This window comes from Haemaphysalis longicornis, unplaced genomic scaffold (genome assembly GCF_048455015.1).
Source record: "Haemaphysalis longicornis isolate Haplotype H1 unplaced genomic scaffold, Haemaphysalis longicornis Haplotype H1 scaffold_150, whole genome shotgun sequence".
NCBI lineage: Eukaryota > Metazoa > Arthropoda > Arachnida > Ixodida > Ixodidae > Haemaphysalis > Haemaphysalis longicornis.
In genome coordinates this window covers 134,038-154,931 of record NW_027526258.1, presented here as the reverse complement: position 1 = coordinate 154,931, position 20,894 = coordinate 134,038, and the positions used below count along the sequence as shown (strand labels likewise).

The window sequence follows — 20,894 nt, the reverse complement described above, 5'->3', positions numbered from 1 at the left end:
GGGATTATCCGCCAGAAAGAGTGCTGGGTGTAGTGGAATGTGTTGTCTGTAGAGTTGAGGGAAGTGCTTAGGTCTTGTTGTGTGGAGTGCTTTGCATGTAATGAGGACGTGAAGTACGGATAGGCCCTCCCCACACCTACTACACAGGGGTCTTGGAGATCCAGTGAGCAGATGGGAGTGTGTCGCGTATGTGTGGCCTATCCGTAATCTAGCTAGAGCAGCTTCGATGAATCTGTTGTGTGAGTCACTAGTGTATTGTCCTAAGTGTGGTTTTATTATGTGTAACTTGTTGTCTGTCTGTGTGCTCCAGTCAGCTTGCCATGTTTTGCGAAGGTGTTGTTGTATGTGTGGCTTGAGGTGAGTGTAGGGTATTGTTGTTATATCCACTGTGTTTGCAAGTGTAGCAGCGGCGGCCATTTGATCCGCGGTCTCGTTTCCGGCGATTCCAACATGGCCTGGAACCCAGCACAGGATTAGTTGAAAATTCTTAGCATATATATATACATTATGGCATTAAAGACAACATTGACAATGTGGGTTTTCCAGGGTCTGTGTGAAGACAATGCATGCACAACGCTCAAAGAGTCTGTAAAGATGACAGACTTGGGAATTTGTTTTTTAAGAATGTGCTGAACGATGAGTAAAATGCCATATGCTTATGCTGAGAAGATAGTGGTGTGTACATTTATAGTTCTGCAAGAATTAAAGTTGAGGCCATGAGCCGCACATGACACTGCATTTGAAGTTTTCGAGGCATCACTATAGAATTAGGCACATTTATATTTATCCTGAAGCGACAAGAAATGCTGCAGGATCGCAGCTCTCGGAACCCTGTTTTTATCTATTTTCATAAAAGAAACATCACAACAAACAGGCTGCAGTTGCCATGGTGGTATAACGTCAGAAAATGATGATGACGTGCATACATCTAAAAACCCAACGGAAATACCTGAAGCTTCCTCTCTCACCCTCAGAGAGTAGGGCAACGACACAGATGGACGATTTGAGAATAGCTGGGTTGCAGATGCATCGTTGAGGACAGGTTTAAAAGGATGGTTATTCAATGATGAGACCTTAAAGCATATAAAAAAAACTCCCCCCACCTCCCCGAATGGGATCGTGCCGAAATGCGAATGCATTGGGTGCACCGAGGGTGCACCGAGAATGCATTGGGTGCACCGAGCAGTCACGGAGAGAGGCGCGCGCTCCACTGCATTTATATATATTTTTCCGAGCGCAGCGAGCGGAGAGAGGGTACGCGGAGAGGAGAGAGAGACCCGCGCAACACGCCCGCCCCGCGCGCGAGCTCTCTCCGCCGAGCTCCGCGATGCGAGCGCCCTTACACGCCTGAGCGCGCTCCTCCTCTCCACTCACTCTCCGCTACTCCGCCCGAGCTCCGCGATGCGAGCGCCCCCACACGCCGAGCGCGCTCCTCCTCTCCCCTTGCCCTCCGCTACTCCCGCCCGAGCTACCAGGCGCTCCGGTTGCTAGGCGCGCCACAGCTGTTGCTAGGCGCACGCCGGTTAACGCACGACAACCCCCGACTAAGAAATGCATTCGCATTTAAAAATCAATGTACATTCGTTGATGTTCCAGGCACCATTTGTTACTTTCAGCGTACAGACTCTGGGCCGGGCTAGTGCGGAACGCACCACACGCAAGGCGCAGGCTCAAGTGGAGCACTGGGTCAAGCATTTTTAGTGCTGTTTTTGATGCCGACCCATACACAACACTACCGTAGTCTACCCGAGACCCGACTAAGGCGGTAAAGACACGGAGAAGGAGTTCTTTGTCTGCACCATAGGATTGGTGGGAGAGGACTTCGAGAATGTTTAGTGTTTTCAGACATTTATGTTTAAGTTGTTTGATGTGTGGAATGAACGTCAGTTTTTCATCAAATATGACACCTAAAAACTTGTGCTCCTTTTTTACAGGAATAGAAGGAATAGAATACAGGAATGAAGGGTGATCTCAGGGTCTGCCTTAATCCCGTGCTTCCGGGAGAACACAACACAAGTACTTTTTACAGGGTACAGTTTAAAACCGTTTGCGTTCGCCCAGCCAGCAAGTTTGTTCACCCCAAGCTGGACTTGGCGTTCACAAATTGAAAAGTTACAGGACTTAAAAGATATTTGAATATCATCTACATGTACAGAACAGGAAATGGTTGGTGGCAATGCCTTCCGAAGAGAGTTCATCTTAACAATAAAGAGTGTACAGCTCAAGACACCGCCTTGAGGGACGCCATTTTCCTTCACGTGTACATTCGAAAGAGCACTGCCAACCCTCACTCGAAAGGTCCTTTCCGACACGTAGCTAGCGAGGGTGTTCGGCATGTTGCTGGAAACACCAAACGACTTGAGGTCACACAAGATGCCGTACCGCCAGGCCGTGTCATAGGCCTTTTCCATATCAAAGAAGACTGTTATACAATACTGTTAATGAATGAAGGCACCTTTAGATATGATTCCAATGCAACCAGTTGATCGTTGGTGGATCTCCCAGCCCTGAAGCCTGCCTGGCAGCTCTCGAGAAGACCATTGTACTCAAGAAAGTACACGAGTCTCCTGTTTATCATCTTCTCGAGAAGCTTGCACAGGCAGCTTGTCAAAGCAATGGGCCGGTAACTGGAAGGAGAGGGAGCGTCCTTCCCCTCCTTCAGGAAAGCCACTACTATGGCCTCCCTCCAAGAGCGTGGAATGTGCCCCGAAAGCCATATGTTGTTTAGATGTAGGAGTGTTTGAAGAGTGTCTGGGTGTAGGTGTTGTATCATGGTGTATGTGCTTTTGTCTGCACCTGGAGCTGAAGGCTTACATGTGGTCACAGCGGCCTTCAGCTAACGAATTGAAAAAGGGGAATTGTAGGAAGTGTGCGACTTGTTGTTATCACGCAGGGACTTCTCCGCAGATGTTTTGTGTTTTATTAAAGTGTTTGTGTAGTGTGATGAACTGGATACGTGTTCAAAATGTTGTGCAAGCATGTCAGCCTGGTCTTCGAGTGTGTCCCCTGTTGTGCTAACCAGGGGCAGGCTGTGTGTCTGTTGTCCTTTTAGTTTGCGTATACGTGTCCACACTTTGTGAGTGTCGGTGTACGAGTTGATAGAAGTGAGGAAAGCGCGCCAACTCTCCCTTTTCGTCTCACGACGCACACGCTGCCCAAAAGCCTTTGCCCGTTTAAAGGAAATGAGATTATCCGACGTGGGGTACCGGCGAAGGACACCCCACGCCTTGTTCTGGGCCAGTCGCGCTCGCCTGCAGTCTTCGTCCCACCAGGGCCTCCTTGGGTTGCGTGGGGCACCGGAGGCCTGGGGAATGGACTTTTCGGCGGCGTCGCGGATGTGCGCCGTGAGCAGTGGGGTCGCCTCTTCTACGTGTAGGTGTTTTATGGATGTGTAGTGCGGTTTACATGTTTCTGTGAATGTACTCCGGTTTGGTCTTGCCTCATTGAACCTTTTATGAGAGGGGGAAGTGTTTGTACCTTTGCCTATGTATGTCAATTTGGTGGGGAAGTGGTCACTACTGTTTAGGTCTGTGTCCACATGCCACTCAAGAAATGGGAAAAGAACTGCCGAGCCAAGAGCCAAGTCAAAATGTGAATAACTGTTTTGTCCTATGTTATAATATGTAGCTTGGTTTTTGTTAAAAAGGCATGCTCCCGATGATGTTAGAAATTTTTCAATTAGGCGACCTCGGGCATCTGTGCGGGAAGAGCCCCAGATTGAATTATGTGCATTGAGGTCGCTTAAGACTAAGTACGGTTCAGGTAGTTGATCTATCAGGGCCTCAAAATCAGTGTTCGATAGTTGGTAATCCGGAGGGATGTAGAAGGAGCATACCGTTATTAACCTATCATAAATAATTGTTCGAATCGCGACAGGATCGGCAATAGCGTGTCGAAAGACACCAGCCCTGATCTCGCCTTCTCCAGGGGAATACCACATGTAGAATGGGAGAGGCTAGATGAAACATTGGGCAGTGACCACCACATAGTCCAACGAGTCTCAACCATCACCACAACCGAACACCCACCAGAGTGGGCAAAGCAAGAATCACGGATTGGAAGGCCTTCAGAGAGGAAGAAGATGACGATGAAAATTCTTTGGATGACCTAGAAAAGTGGACAAAAAGCCTGGTGGAAAGGGCCAACAAACTACACAAAAGAAATTCAACTGACAATAGATAATCCAGCAGTGAACCCTTACCTTCTGCACATCTGGGAGGCCCGCCGCAGCCTCAGCCGGAGGTGGAAGAAACAAAAGTGCAATAGGAAGCTAAAACTCCGTATTGCAAATCTAACAAAGCAAGCGGAAGAATACGCAAATCAACTGGCTCGACAGAACTGGAATCAACTATGTGACAGGCTACAAGGGGCTCTTAGTACAAGGGACACTTGGAATATCCTGAGATCCCTCATGCCTCAAAATAATGAATCCAAATCATCCACCAAAAAACACGTCGCACGCCTTATTCACAATTTCCCAGGGACAGAAAAGGACGTCCTCCAAGCGACGAAAGAAAAGTTCCTTGGAAATAATAGCACCACGTCCGCGCCACCTGCCGTTACCAATCTGGACTACAGAGGGACCCCCAACCCCGAGTTAGACAGACCATTCGCAGGTGTGAGCTGGACGCCGCTCTGGCCAAACTCACAAGAAACACCACCCCGGGAAGTGATATGGTGACGAACAAATTACTGCGTAATACAAACGAAGATATGCAGAACAAAATACTAAAAAAAATCAACGATGTATGGGAGTAAGGCAGGCTACCGGCCAGTTGGAAACATGCCGACGTCACAATGATTCCGAAACCAAACAAACCTGTCGAAATACCTAACCTCAGACCAATATCACTGACGTCGTGCTTGGGTAAACTAATGGAGCACATGGTTCTCAATAGACTCACCTGTCATATCGAAGAATCACCAGAAAACAGAGGGGGATTTCCGGACACCATGTATGGCTTTCGCCCCCACTTGTCAACTCAGGATATCCTTTTACAAATTAAAGAAGTGATTGACAACCTGAATACCACGCAAAAAAGCGCCATTCTTTCCCTAGACGTCAAGGGAGCGTTTGACAATGTGTCGCATGCAGCCATACTCGAAAATCTCCAGGAAACTCAATGTGGAGAGGAAGCCTATAACTATGCAAGGGACTTTCTATCCTCACGGACGGCAACTGTAAGCCTAGGAACCCTACAAAGCGAAAAATTCGGCGTACCAGCAAAAGGAACACCCCAAGGCTCAGTGATCTCGCCTCTATTATTCAACCTCGCAATGATCAAATTACCAGAATCACTAAAAACTATCCCAGGGCTTCGACACGCTATCTACGCGGATGATATTACTTTCTGGACGACGACAGGGTCAACCGGCACACAACAGGATGCACTACAGGAAGCAGTAAACCACACAGAACAATACCTCAGGAATTGTGGCCTTTCCTTAGCTCCGGAGAAATCAGCACTTCTAATACTAAAGAAACCGACAAGAGGACGACCACCACCGGAGTCCCTCGACCACGAAGTGACGCTTCATGGGGTCGTCATCCCAAAGGTGGACACGCTGAGAGTCTTGGGACTTGTCTTCCAAAAGGACGGCACGGGATCAGCCACTCTCCAAAAATTACAGTCTACCCTCTCCCAGGTCACCCACCTGATCAAAAGAGTGACAAGGAAAAAGCACGGGCTAAAAGAAGAAGACACGATAAGAATAATCCAGGCACTAATCATAAGTCGAATAACCTTCGGAACCCCTTACCTAGGACTGAAAACAGCAGAAAAAGAAAAATTAAACGTTTTAATTCGACAAACATACAAGATGGCGCTTGGATTACCGGCCAAAACCTCAACCGAAAAACTCCTGCAACTAGGGTTGCATAATACGTGGGACGAACTGACAGAAGCGCACCGGGCAAGCCAACTGGAACGGCTCAAGCTTACAAAAACGGGCAGAGCTACCTTGTGCCGCCTAAACTATCAGGGCCCAATAGAAACAGAAAACTAAAAGCAACGCATCCCCCTCGATTTAAGGACGCACATCGAAGTAGCAAGCATCCCACGAAACAGGCACCCCGTCTACCACAAGAAGCGTCGCGAAGCCAGAGCGAAAGCACTCCACAGATCCTACAGAAATTATCAAAACTCAAGATACGTTGATGCGGCAGTGTATCCAAGCCAAATAAATAAACGAGCTCATACAATAAGCGTTGTAGACTTCAAAGGTTCCCACCTATCATCGGCAACAATCAAGACGGGAGACACGGACTCGGTGGAGGAGGCAGCGGTTGCGCTTGCCGTCACCACAGCGCCGGAAACCAAAGAGCGAATCACAGTGCTCACGGACTCTCAAGCAGCCTGCAGGAATTACCAAAAAGGACGAATTTCTAAAACGGCGCATGGAATATTATCCAAGACTTTTCAAGCACGCCGAAACCCAATAGACATATACATCGTGTGGACACCGGGGCACGAGTCCCTAGAAGGTAACACAGCGGCCGACGCCGTAGCCCGAGACCTCTCACTCCGGGCAGTTGCCTTGACGGGAACAAACGTCTTGCCCGGGATGCCACACAGCCATTCCATCGCCAAACGAAGCAAAGACATCTTGGAACACCTCAGGCTTACAAGAAGGAAATACCCACCTCCACATCCAAAGCTCACCAGAGAAGAATCAACACAACTACGAAGACTTCAGACAAATTCCTTGCCACATGCAACACAATTGCATATGATGCACCCCACATTATACAGCTTCGAATGCCAGTTCTGCAGCGGAACGCCCAACACCCTATACCACATGGTGTGGGAGTGTAAGGGCGTCAAGAAACTACCAGAGGTCCTGGCGCCATCACCGGAGCAGTGGGAGGCCGTGCTGACCAGCGCGGTCCTGGAGAACCAGCGTGGTCTGGTGAACCGGGCTCTTCGTGCTGCGGCAGGCCATGGCATCCCGGACTAGGGACGCCAACCAAAGGGGGCGATCACCTCAAGACCAACGCAGGAGATCATCCTCCGCTCCTTTACCAATTATGGCAAATAAACGTTTATACTACTACTACTTAGTAAGGTGCGATGGGCGCAGTATTTATCGGGTTATTTTCTCTCCATTGAACGGATACGTAGGTGCGGCTATAGTGGATGCCTGCGTGCTCTTGGCTTTCTTGCGTTGCAGCGCCGTGTCTTTGACGACGACGACGATGATGCACGTACGTTAGGAACGGAAATTATATATTTACAGTTCCGGCGTGGTAGGCGGACATTTAGGCAGAAAAGTACTGAGCTTTGCGGGTCGCTGTGTGCTCTACGGCACTTGATCCGACATCAAGCACAAATGGGCACAGCCTAGACTACTCGCCCATTGCGTTTTTCGTGAGCATGATTATACACTTGCTGCTCCTCTGCGCTGCCGTCGTGCTCACCCCGGCCGCAGCACGTATCCGTGGCCGATGAAGAAGCGCGGCATGTCCAGCGCCTGCTGCGGGTCCAGGCCGCGCTCGAGCATGGCCAGCAGCAGCTGCAGGTCGACCTGCGGCTGCCCGTAGCCGCCCATGCTGCCCAGGGCGGCGAGCCAGCCCTGCGATTCGTCTGTCACCAGCACGGGCATCAGCGTGTGGTACGGCTTCTTCCACGGCCCGGCGCAGTTGGGGTGGCCCGCCTCCACGCTGAACCCACGGCCTCGGCACTGCATCGATCGACAGAAGCGCACTACTTGCAGTCGTACCCCACTGCGCGCACAAACCCACGCGATTCGACAAGTGAGACAAGAACTTTGTCCTGGCTGGGTGGAAAACGGAATTCGCAACCATTGCGCTCACTGCCACAGGGATGTCCACCTACGTTGTCGCCCGTTTTCATCGCACCGTTAAGTGCGCTAAATTTTAATTTTTATGCACACCGTGGTTGGTGTGTACTTTTCCGATTTCTCCCGCACACGCTCGCAACCCGCTAGATTTCGTCCTGCGAACATTCCCGCCGTTGCAAGCGACGTTAGCAAACCTGCGGGGAGCACGGTGTGCAGGAAACAGCGCACACTTCCCGTTGGAAATGCCTGCATATCGACCGACAAGTCAGGAAGCCGCCTACGCATTCTACACTTTAATGCGTAGCATTCTTCGCCGAGTACCACCACAGCCAGGACCGTGTAACGCACGGAATTTGCGCAAAAATGTAAGTATCACGGAAGTTGCACTTGTAATCGCGCGTAAATCGAGAAAATTGCTGGAACTAAATCTTGAAAAACTGAAAGTAAGAAAACTAAAAAATTACGGAAAATAGTGCACCGTGTATTGTCACAATAATGCAGATCTCGCAAAAGTTCCACGCGTAATTGTTATAATAGCCTAAATGGAGATAATTGCTTCATTTTCCATAATTCTGTTTCTTCAGCCAGATGCCATGACGGCCGTTCCAACTGGGAGCTCGACATACTGCGTCCGCTCGTCGGGGTTAGCGCGAGCCAATGCGCTATCATCGAATGCGGGGCGCACCGCATGTCCTTTGTATTCGTAGCGCAGCCATTTGGTTTGGACTTTGGCTGAGTTAAGGCGGACTTAGCTTCAGAATTTGGCAGTTTGGATTTCGGACTGAGGAGGGCGGATTGCGTACTCTGATTTAATTACGTTTGCATGGAGAAAAGTTCGCTTTTTAACTATGTTCCTGTTAAGGAAGTGGCAGAGCTAACCAAGTTAAAGCTAGCGAAGACCACCAGTCCGCTGTTTCCTCAGCCTTCCTTCGCATCGTAATTGCGAAGGTGGCCGAATTTTTCTAATGTTCAAGAACCACCACAAAAAATCACTGTGGAGAATCGATAGATCCAGTGGGGAATTGACAGATCCAGAACGCAACTGCAATGGTCAAGTACCCGGTTTGAAATTTCCCCCAGACTTGGGGAGCTTTTTGCAGGCAGAAGGTTATGGGGTTCTAAAAGGCCCAGACAGCGTTCTGAGTATTGGCCAATTATTTATTGCCAAAAACCTCCTTCCATCACAACGGCACCGAACGGGCCTTTCGGCTGGCGGATGTTCCCCGCAAAGAAGCTCGTAGAACGTCTTCCCTGCACGTTCTGAGCTAAGTAGCGAAGCGTGACTCAAGTGTGTTTGACCCAAGAAAACCCAAGTAACGCCTCACCGCCGTGAGGCTTCGTCGCTCAACTGAAAAATTGCTACGCAAAAGCACGGCGTATGTTTAGCATTTCTCTGCCGATTAATTTTTAGATGCGACGCATCTCTTACTCTGAGGCATGTCCCTCCTGCGTCGGCGTCGGCGGCGTCCGCACGCCACCTGCACATGCGCGACTCTCCCCGCTCTTCTCCCCGACAACTGTGCGCAACACTCTCACTCCGTCTCATTATCATAAACAACAGCTGCGTGCGCGCGCTTCGCTCGCTTCGCTCCGCTCCCGTCGCGCAAGTGCGCGCATGCGCGACTCTCCTCCGCTGTCTCCTCTCCTTCAGGCGTTGTGAATATAAAGCGGGTAGCGCGCTGCGGCGGTTCAGCCAGCGCTCGCTCTCGTTCGACTTCGCGTCACTTTGCTTGACGACTGCGTGCTTGACTTGATTCTTCCGATGAAGACGTGATGGAAGCGACGGTCCCTTCATGAAAAGTAAAATTACGCCCATCTTCCCGCGTATGAGAACACCCGCATCTGATGGAATGCATCATACGCGTTCACAACACGTTTCACCCGATTTAGAGAACCAACCCAATGGAAACGCCAATTGAACCCTCCGATGCGTCGCATCACACCAGGGTTCCCTCGCGGGAGGATGGGCGTAATTTTTTACCCCCTCGATGCCCGCATTGATAAGGAGGAGGCCAAGAAAGGTTTCTGCAACACGCAGCACAACCTGAAATTTGCTGTATGTGGAGCAGGGTTTCCGTCCGCCAGACAGACGGGCAGCGGGCGAGACTCGGCAAAGGCAGCCACCACTTGGCGCTACACGTGCGCCAGCGATACTGCATTCCCGCCATGAAACTTGGGACCGCTGCGGGCGAGGTTCATAGACGCAGGAACGAGAGCAGCGCGTGGCCGCCGGTACATGCAGCCCCGCCCGTGGACGCCCGCGGAAGCTAGGTGTTGCATTGTGGTATATCGCGAGGATGAGAGCGTGTTGATCGTAGGCTTACTGCTTCCGGTTGCCAATGAGTGGGACTGTGGTTCCCTGCCGCGACAGCGGGGCTATGGTCCCTAGAAATACTTCCTCGCGAGATAGTGTTCGCTATCGAACAGGAGAGGGGGAGAGTGGCTGCGGACAACAACAACGGACGCACGCACGAGGGACGGCCGCCGACAAGAGATGCTCTCACCGTGGCATCTAATAACCTCGCAGTTCACTAGGCCCGAGAGCAATGCCCAAAGGCAAGTCACCTCACTCTCAGTCACCCAACAGGTGGAAAGGCGCGTCAGCAGTCAGCGCACCAGCACCTCAATGACGGCGCCCAGATGAGCTCTCGAGCCTTGGCGGAGGGTAGCGACGGTCCCGTTTAAGGTGGCCCAGCCGTCTCACGGGGTAGTTTCCACGGACCGCGCCCTGTTCCGCCGCTTAGCTTCCAGCCGTTTCCTATCCAGCCTCTGCGATCACTTTGTCTTCGGATCCTCTTGCACAATCGTCGGGACTGTGACCTGGCCTGTTACACTTAGAGCAGTTTTCATGCTCCATGATCACAGTGCGACAGTCTCGCGCGTGGTGTCCAGGACGATCATATACAAAGCACTTCTTAGTTGCCTTTCCCGGTGTGTTCGCTGCACCCCCTGTAACGTCTGGCGCGTCAGTTGTAGAGTTCCCCAAGTTCGCAAGGCATTGCTCCTCCAGGAAACGGTCCGTGACGTCGGCCAGGACACCCAGGGTGGCACGTTTGCGTTCCTTTAGGAAGACCATGAGCTTCGGGTGGCAGCAACAGTAGAACTACTCCGAAATTACCAATTCGCGGAGTCCTTCATACCTTTGAGGAATGTTGGCCATTTCCACCCAGTGGTCGAAGTAGCTGGACAGCCTCGCCGCAAACTGCCTTCCCGTCTCGCCGTCTTCGGCCCGAGCTTTCCGAAACTTCTCCTGGTACCCTTGTGCCGTGAATCTGAACAGCTGGAGTAACGCTTTCTTGACCTTGGTGTAGTCAAGCGACTCCTCGCCAATTACGGTCAGCGCTTCCCCGGACAAGCACATACTGAGACCGACGGCCCATTTGTCCTGCGGCCACCCCTGCCAGGCGTTCGAAGCGCCGCAAGTACGCGTGTAGATCGTCGCGTCTCTCATCAAACAGGGGTAGGAGTTTCTGCGGATTCACGATGGGCACATTTGGATTGGTTTCGTTCCCGGTAGTAACGGTGGTGGTGTTTTGCGACATTTCTTGAAGACGAATCTTCAACTCCAGGATTCGCATTTCTCTCTCGGCAGCTTCCTTGGCTATCTGGGCAGCTTCTCGCCGTCCCTATTTTTCCCGTTCTGCAGCTTCACGGAGTGCCTCCCGCTCAACTGCCCTTTCTGCACGCTGCTCTGCCCGCTGGGTGTCGATCCACTAGCGAAGGTCCAGCCCTGAGAGACCCAGTTGCGTCCCGATCGCCACTAGCTTCTCCACATCCATGTTATACTTCAGTGACGTGTTTTCACAGCATTCACCTTTTCTGCAGATGTTAGTGGGGGGATCCTGGCAGGCTCGCCACTTTTGTTAGGAATGGGTCAAGGACCATGCAGGCGGAGACGAACAGACGAACGCTATTTAACACGTTGAAGATATATTTCACGAGTTGAAGAACAAGCACATGACGGGAGCATAAAATACGATGGGGGAAAGCACAACACAGTCTGCCCGTCCACAATATAGTCTGGCTGTTCAGAAAGTCTGAGGACAATGCCCGGTAGTGATTGGCTTACATTCCGTCGCGATGCGTTTCTGGCGGCTCAACAGCAGGAACGGCAGCGCCCGACAACCGGAACGGAGTGTCAGCAATTGGTGCACCAGTGCCGCGATGACGGTACGTGGCCAGACGCGCTCTCGAGGCTTGACGGAGGGTCAAGAACGTCTTGTTTCGGGTGACCCGTGGACCAGACGTCCCACGGGGTCGTTTCCCACGAACCGCGCCTCGTTCCGCCGCTTGCCTTACAGCCGTCCTCGTTCTAGCCCTCGCGATCACGACCCCGCGCGGCTCCTCTTCCTTGTCGCTGCTGCAGTTACTGCTGTTTCAATGGCGTGGTCAACCGCTCGCGTTGCCATTCATCACACGATCCTCTTTCCGGCTTTGTGTTTTCCGAACAGGCGGCCGTGCTCTTACTGCAGGTTCACGGCGTTCACTATACGTTGAAGCAAGACTCGTGTGCAGTATAAGAGTTGCGGATGTACTAAGCTGGCTTCATTACACTCTAGCTATAAATGAAGCCTTCGTTTCACTATTGCCTTGATCAACGTAAAGATATTGTGGAGCAACAAAGCAATTACGCTGCCGCTGGGCTTCTCCGTCGGTTCCATTCGCATCTGGCGCGTGTGACGAGGCAAAAGTGAGCGACGGTGACAGAAGCAGCGTAACCAGTTTAATCAGTGAGGTTTTGAGCGTCGCTTCATTGTCGCTTTATTTGGCTACCCCTTAATAATATAACGAATTAAAAGGTCAAAACGCTCCAACATCCAAACACGCCACGAGTTTGTGTTGGCTGCTTGTTTTGTGTTGGCATTTCTCGCCGGCTCGCCGCTCCGATCGGAAGTGGGAAATTCTGCTCTCGAGCACGCAACGATCCGTTCGTTGGCGGCGGAGGCGCCGGGATTTTGTTGGCTCATCGTGCAACTGGCCGCGACCTACTAAGCTCTACAGCGATCATGGAGGCATTGCACATAGCAGAACGAGGTGATAAGTGTGTAAGCCAAACAAGCGTGTGTCTGCATCCTAAAGAGATTGCCTATCTGCGTGTGCCTCGACTGTAACATGTGTATATCTACTTCTGTTGTCACCGTGACCTTTGCAAACTTGTTTCGACCATGCGCACTGTCTTTTGATTACTTGATTGTTTGTTTTCAGTATTTATATTCAGCCTTTCTGATATTAAAATTTAGTTGTTAGATTAGCGGCTGTCCATGTGTTGCACTTCCTTAGTCTTGGTCTGAGTTTGCGCTGGTTTTATCCAAGAATGTCTTTCCAACTAGCCCAGCTTGCAACCCTTCTACAGCGATTCCAGGCGCTCTATTATAATTGCTTTTTTATTACACTGGGCGCGAAAACGCGCCGGGGACACGAAAGTCGCACTGAGCAGGCTGCGCGGTCGCTGCGCAGGCGGCGGCCACGGTCGCGAAGTGGCGCCGGCCGGCGCAGGTAGCTCGAGCGATAGCTTGTTACCGCTGCACAAAATTTGACTCAAGTCCCAAACAAGGCAGCACATACAAGAAAGGGGTTAATGATGCGATGGCTAATTCCATTAAAAGTCGCCATCTGCACCGCTTACGAGAGCGGCAATCGAATATCCGCCGCAGTTTCAAGCCAACACATCTGTAGACAGACCTGATAGACCGGCCGGCTGCTCCCAGCGCGCGTCGCCCCACCTACTGTCTCGACCGTGGCGCGTCGTTTTCTAGCTTTGGCAGCAATTTGCACTGGCGGTGCCTGGTTCACGTCCAGCGTCGCTTTTTAATTAAGCGGCTGATGAGATTAGTACGCAGGTCGGGCATTCGCAGAAACTGCCCCCGACGCGGAATCGACAGTGCTGCGGCAAATCTGCTCTGTGATATCCGTCCGACAGTCACGTGGGCAGTCTTGTTTGTACCAAAATCAGCTTTTCGCGGCACCCGCTGAAATGGAAACTGCGACTGGCCACATTAAAAAACGTCTCTAATTGAATAACCGTCGCGCGTTGAAGGAAATGAGGTTTCTGCACGTGATAAATAGGCAATTAGCCAGTTATTGCTACAAGAAAAACAAGATGGGAAATTTTTGTATCAGTGCCCCTTAAAAGCAGACACGTCAGTGGAAGTGAATCTATGTATGATAAGGTGTGGGCATCAACCTGGCGTGTGCGTGCGCGTGTGCGTGTGTACGTGCAGTATAGCACAGCCAGATGGTTGGGTTAGGGGTTGGGTGGGGACTGATTGGGGTTGGGTTTTGGTTGGGGATATGAGTTCTCTTTAGATCACTTTTTCAATGAATGAAGTTGAAAAAATGCGTCAGTGAACCATCAATGCATTTATTCAAGGATAATGAAAACGCGTTTGCGAGTGTGGGACATGGGATGACACGTGTATGAGTGCAGAGGTTTCTTCGGCAGAGGGAGGGGTGTGTCCCGTCTGCGCCTGGGTTGTTCCGGGTGAAGTGCTATGTACGGGAGTTCTTCAAACAAACAATTGTGAGCCAGTGACCATCCCTATCTTTTCTGTTTCCGCTCTCTGCGAAACGTTCGTCCAGGGGTTTGTTCATTCATTCCGTCATTGATGTCCTCCTATTCACGAAATGACATAGCGCAACGCGACACCGTGACTATGCTCATTGAGCGATTTTCTGTGGGCGCGCCAGCCGTGGTTGTCAAAAGTCTTCGTGAAGACGCCAATGGGAAAAACGACGGCTGTGGATTGCGTGCTTGCCTGATGCCAAAATCAGACTTGGCGGCAAGAGGAGTGTGAAAGGAGCAGAATGACACCACGGCGGAGACGAAAAGATGGCTGCGCAATTTCGTCCCACCGCGACGCTCCTGCGCCTTGGAGTCCTCCCCCTGTGGCCTGTTGCCTGTGGCCGGCCCGTGGTTGGCCGGCTGTGCTCGCAACTGCCCTCTCTATGACCTTGGGTCACCTCAGTACAAAAATGGGCAAAATTTACACAAGGCTTTCCGAAATCAACGCGGGCCTCTTGCTGAAGTAACTCGACGGGACAAAGCAACGCGGACGGGAAACGCAGCGACTGGGCCACGTAGTCTGGCAGAAGAAAAATGGGAATTTCTAGACTTTTGAAACAAACGGGAAACTGAGCACGTGAGGCGTCCATTCCCTTCTCGACAAGGAGATTGGATACCTGATTCGAATGGTCACAGAGGCGGATGAAATGTTATTGCCGTCATAATTTATTTTTTGAAAACATGTAAGTAACCTCATGCTTGATCGAAATTGCGCTAACTGGAAGGAATGAAAGCAAACCGCATTGTTTGTCTTCCTTCCTCTGCATGTCCAGTTAATGCACTGAACCAACTAGCCAAACAGCGCATTTTACTGATGTAAAGTAACATTTTATATCGCTTTTTTGTCTTCCAGTTTTTTGTATATTTTCCTGCCACGCTCAAGTGCTCATCAACGCCCGTTATTCTGATTTCTCCCGTTGCGTGCGCCGCTCTTTCTTGCGAGTGACAATGGTTGGCCTGCATTATTGACAGGACCCGGCTATCATGTATGGCAGTCAAAAAACATACTGCTAGGTAAATAGCGTCTAATCCGTGCATCTCTCGCGGCATTTTTGAGTGCCGGCCGCTCTATCTGCCAAAGTGGTTGCTCGGGGCAATGCCGCCTGTATTAACATTGCCTGACGCGTCGCGCGCTTTTCAATGGGAAGGGTAGGGACGCTTAGGTCAGGCACTGATCCGCTATGTGGCGCGTGCCGGCGGACATCTCGCCTTACGTCACTGCTCGCGAGTCGCGAACGCTGCACCCACTTCTACGACGTGTGTCTGTCAGCTTGCCTATGGGGCTTCAAGGGCCGTTTCGCTTGCATCTTAGCCGCGGCGGGGCGCTAGTTCTGTGGCGCACTGGGGATCTCGTTCAACGTGTCGCTCGCTTCATACTTGCTGCACTTTTCCAAAGATAAAGACGGAGGCGGACTGAAATAGTGTAAGAACATACTTATTGTCGGGTGGACATATAGCTAACAGAAAAACGATATTTTCGGATGGGGCAGCCATTATTTTACTGATATTTTTCTTTCTGGAGTATTTAGAGAAGAAAAAATTGCGTGCACGCTTTTTGTTCAGGCGCTCACTTGTACGATTACTTTCCAATAATATCACGTGCTTGTAAACTTCAGAAAATTATAGGAAACAAAAGGATAAGCAGCTGGGATCCCGCCACGCTGTCCGGGCGCTTCTACAGTACAGTCCTCAATTTTAGAAGTGCGTAGCGATGCGGAGTGCGAACAGCGGGGTCAAAACAATACCTAAATGCGGAGGGGATAGAGGTGGGATGCCCCACTCAGCAAATTTCAGGGCCTGTGATCCGAGTAGATAAGCGCGCAAAGCCGGCATCAGCCTGCATGCGGCAGCGCAAGGGATTTTGCTTCGTGACAAAGGAAGGTTTATCAGTGACAGACCAAGACAGACAGGCATGGTGAAAAATAGGAAGGCGTAGGAGCGCCGCCTCGGGAACGCTAAACAAACTTTCCACTATTTTGCATAGTTTCCGAGAAGCGGCGCTGGCTGGCGGACACGAAAGCACGCTGGAAGGCTACGGAGCGGGGAAGGGTAGGAGAGGGCAACAGGAGAGTGGCTGTTCGGCCATTTTTCGCTCACGCGTTAGGCAATGTTTATACAGGTGGCGTTGCTCGGGGCCGTGTTACGCCAGCACAGACTGAAACTCAGCAAAGGCTGTCGCGTCCCAGCTGAGCGCGCCTGCGCACTCACGTGCACGGCGAACCCGTGCTCCGGTACGACGGTGCAGCCGAAGCCCAGGAAGTTGCTGTTGATGAAGGCGCACACGTTGCCCCGCCAGTCGGCCGTGACCAGGAAGGTGGTGTGCGACTGCTCGCCCCCCGCCACAGGGCCCGTCCACGAGCGGGCTCTGCGCAAGGCCAATGAGAACTGGATCGGTATCAAAAAGAAACTAACCGAACTTAAGAATAGCACGTCCCCAAGGCCGAAATCATCTCATCAGCTCAAAGCACATGATTCACGTCACACGTGAAAAGAGCAATAAATAAGAAGAAATGCATGTACTCAACAGCCAAGTTCTCTACCTTGGATGGCGATTGGGAACACTATCTCGAGGCATAAAAAAATGGAAATCTTTCCTTCAAGATTCTAAAAAAATTTTTCAACAATGATATTGTCAGCAGGTTAAAAAATACCACAAAGAAATTCTAGAAAATAATCAACCCCAAACGGGTTTCGTAAGTTACAGTAGAAATAGTTAAAGAAGGCGAATTACTTTGACCATCCTAGGTTGCCACCGAATTAAGCTCCTTTTTTAGCTGTTCTCATAGATGAAAGCTAACTACCACTTGAACTCCAACCAGCTTCTTATTACCATCACACCGGAAGGAATTGAATCTGCCATTGATCGACGTTCGAATAAATCCGCCCCAGGGCCCGATGGCATTTGTCCAAAACTGCTCCAAATGAATGAAGCAATTATATTTTGTATTTCAGCCGTAATATTTCATCAATCACTCGACACCCGTATCATAGGAGATGACTGGAGAATTGCACGCGTCATTCCCGTATTCAAATCCGGTGACCGATCGGAACTTTGAAATTATAGACCGATTTCACTAACAAGCATACCATTCCGAATTCTAGAGCATATCATATCATCAGCCATCATGACATATCTTACAAAGAACAACTTTTTTCATATTCATCAGCATGGCTTTCTTCGAGGGCGTTCGTGCGAAACCCAATTAACTCAGCTTGTAACCGACCTACATCAGGCCGTTCACGATTTATCCCAAATGCCTTATTCATCGTCTTTGCAAAAGCATTTGCTGAAGTACCTCACAAAGGCGTAATGATAAAACGTGCCCCCCGCTTAACACAAAGAGCAGCGTTATCAACTGGAATGCAACATTTTTAACCAAGCGCTATCAATACGTTTCAGTAAACGGCCACAATTCCGTTTAACAAAAGTGATATCAGGAGTGCGTCAGAGACCTGTACTGGCACCAATTTTATTTTTGGTTTACATTAAAGGGGCCCTGAATAGTCTTCCGAAGGTCGCCATTTCAATCGCGCAATCGCTAGAGTACCCCTTCACGACAACGTATACCAAATATTACACCTCTGCGTAAAGCAGGGGCGGCACAAACACACAAAAAAAGATTTCACTTTCTCTCCTGGCTCACCAACCATACCTTGCCGCCACACTGCCGAGCTCTGACGCAGTTCTTTCTGGCTCTGACGCGCCTCTATGACGCACCAGACATTGCCCAGTACGGCGCCGCGAACGCGAACCACAGCGACAGCGCTCACCGTGTAACGGGAATCTACTGGGCGGGGCATGCGCATCGAGTGCTAAAAAAAGCGCGCGCAGGGCTTAGCCCAGCCAATGACTGCACGTACACCAAGGAGGGTGATGGATTGCACTGTTTCTCTCGGTGGTCTTGCGCCGGGTCGATGACGTCGTGGCTTCCACAGTGCTTCGGAGGAGCTGCTGGAGGAGGAGAGCCCCAGGCCTTATGGGTGGCGCCTTTTAATGAGCGATAACTCGGATAATACTTAACGCATTTAAACAATTGTTTTCGGCATGACGTTCTTTGGATAGTACTCCAATGACTGCGCACGCAAAATCGTAACATTCGGCAGCCTATTTAGGGCCCCTTTAATGACGCAAGCAATACCTTAGGCTCTAATGTTCGGTTATTCGGTTGGGACGCTTGCATAATTTGCGGGAAAATAAGCAACTATGAACACGCTAATACGTTACAGACAGACCTAAATATTTTTAGGTGGTGTGAGCAGCGGAAAATCAAAATAAATGCTTCCATACTAGGTGTACGAATATGCACGTTAATTCGTATTCTGTTACTAACACGGTGGTCGAAAATGTTTCTTTGTTGAAATATTTGGGCGTTTATTTATAGTCCAACCTTACATGAAATGAACATATTGATGCTATAATTTCCAAGGCAAGTTAAACCCTTGGCTCCATCAAACAAAATTTCTATTTATCTAGGCAGTCAACCAAACAATCTTATAGCTTATACTACATTAGTTCGATCTAAACTTGAGTACGCGTCAACTGAACCCAGACCAAACATACTTCCCCAATAAATTTGAGGCATTGGGGAAAAAAAAAGCGGCACACTGCATCACACAGAGCTATTCCCACACATTTAGCATCACAGCCATAAAGGCTACATACAGCTACCCTCCCTCGAAAAACAAGGATCTCAGCATTACTTTCTCACTTCCACCGGCTCTTTCACACTCCGTCGTCATTTGCTGCATCGCATATCAAACCTGCCCATCGCATTTTTCAAGTAAGCAATCAATCAAATCAACTTTATTTGCCTTACAGATGGGTGCAGGGGAAGGAGCAGCCACAAAAAGCTGCACGGAGCAGCTCGACGGGGCGGCTGCCCACCACGTTATTGACAGCAACGAGATCGAACGGATTAAAAGCAGAGGAAAAAAAAAAATACAATTTTGAAACACGTGCCAAGTAAAAGTAACAAAATATGCTTAACAGTCATGGTTAGCAGGGTAACAGAAACAGCAAAATTAAATTCAACAGGTGCATGTTACAGGCATTTACCACAACCAAAATACAACAAACATATAACGCGCGTTAGAAAAAGTATTCTTTCAAAGCCAATTAACCGAGTTTACCGATCTCAATTGAGTTACTTGTAAAGTTATTGAGCAATTTGGGTAAAGTGAAACATAAGGATTGACGGTCGTAGGAGTTGTGGGGTGTAGGAGTATATCATGTGTCTGGATTCCGTGTGTTGTATGCTGCAATATTTTACTTTAATATCGCTAGGCCTGCGTAAAAGCGGTTGTTATTCTTTATAGATGCAAGATATGACTGGGCCAACAGGTATTCGTAGTACTTGTTAAATTTAATTATTTTAAACTTCTTGAAGAGTTCAGGCGTGTGGAAAGTGTATGGCACATTCGCTATTATCCTTGCAACTTTTTTTTTGTACTAGGAAAGGCTGGTTAAAGTTCTTGTTGGTTGATTGATTGATTGTAGGGTTTAACGCGCCGACGCAACGCAGGGGATCAGGCGCGCCTTAGTAGAGGGCTCCGGATTAATTTTGACCACCTGGGGATCTTTAACGTGCGCCGAAATCTCGTACACATGGGCGTTTTTGCTTTTCGCCTTTATCAGAAAAGCGGCCGCCGCGGCCGGGAATCGAACCCGCGGCCTCGTGCTCAGCAGCGCAACACCTTAGCCACTGAGCCACCGCGGCGGGTCTCTTGTTGGTTGGTGTGTCCCACACCAAGTGTGGATACGTGAGTTGTGGCAAAAGTAGTGATTTATATAAAACAGTTTAGTTCGTTCCGGTAATACATGCTTACATTTATTGATGACGCCAACAGGTTTACATATTTTTTATAGATTTGCTCGACATGACAGCCCCAGGTCAGATTTTGAGAATAATATACGCCAAGAACTTTTACACTGTCCTCCCCCTGGATTATTCCTTTGCCAAGGTACACTTTTCGTGGAGTAGCGAGTTTGTTTTTCGGCCGAAAAAGTACTGTCGTTGTTTTATCCACATTTATCACTAGGGAGTTGCGCTGTGTCCACGCCAAGAGCGGCGACAGTGTTGTATCCGATATTTTTTCTATTTCTTCCGTTGTTTTACCAGTGATCAGCAAAGTGGTGTCATCAAACAGCGGAACAGATTACCGAAACTTGCGGCCTAGACAAGACGGCATGCAAATCATTTACGTAAACGGAAAATAAAAGAACCCCGAAAATGCTGCCTTGGGGCACGCCTGTGATTATAGATTTTAGGTAAGAAGAATGCTCGCCTATTAATACGTTCTGCTGAGGGTGACTTAGGTAAGAGAGTAGTAGGTCATACGCAACATTACGCACGCCATACGAGTGCAGTTTGCACAGGAGAGTTTTGTGCCGGAGGGAGTCAATGGCCTCAGATAAGTCTACGTAATTGCCTAATGTCAGATTGTGATCTGAAAAATTCTTAAGAATGACCTCGTTTTGCTCCAGTAGCGCAGTTTCTGTGGAATGATTCTTGCGAAAACCATGTAGAAAATC

General features: G+C 49.8%; 1 protein-coding gene across 1 annotated transcript in view; it reads right to left on the bottom strand.

Annotated features, from left to right (window-relative positions):
* LOC144165970 (acylase ACY 1 proenzyme-like) overlaps positions 1-20,894 on the bottom strand; it is a 112,973-nt gene that overhangs the window by 30,681 nt on the left and 61,398 nt on the right. The window contains exons 5-6 of the mRNA XM_077695644.1: positions 16,571-16,727; positions 7,418-7,680 (exon numbers count right to left, since the gene is read on the bottom strand). Of these exons, the coding sequence (XP_077551770.1) occupies positions 7,418-7,680; positions 16,571-16,727 (420 nt within the window). The remainder of the gene's footprint in view (positions 1-7,417; positions 7,681-16,570; positions 16,728-20,894) is intronic.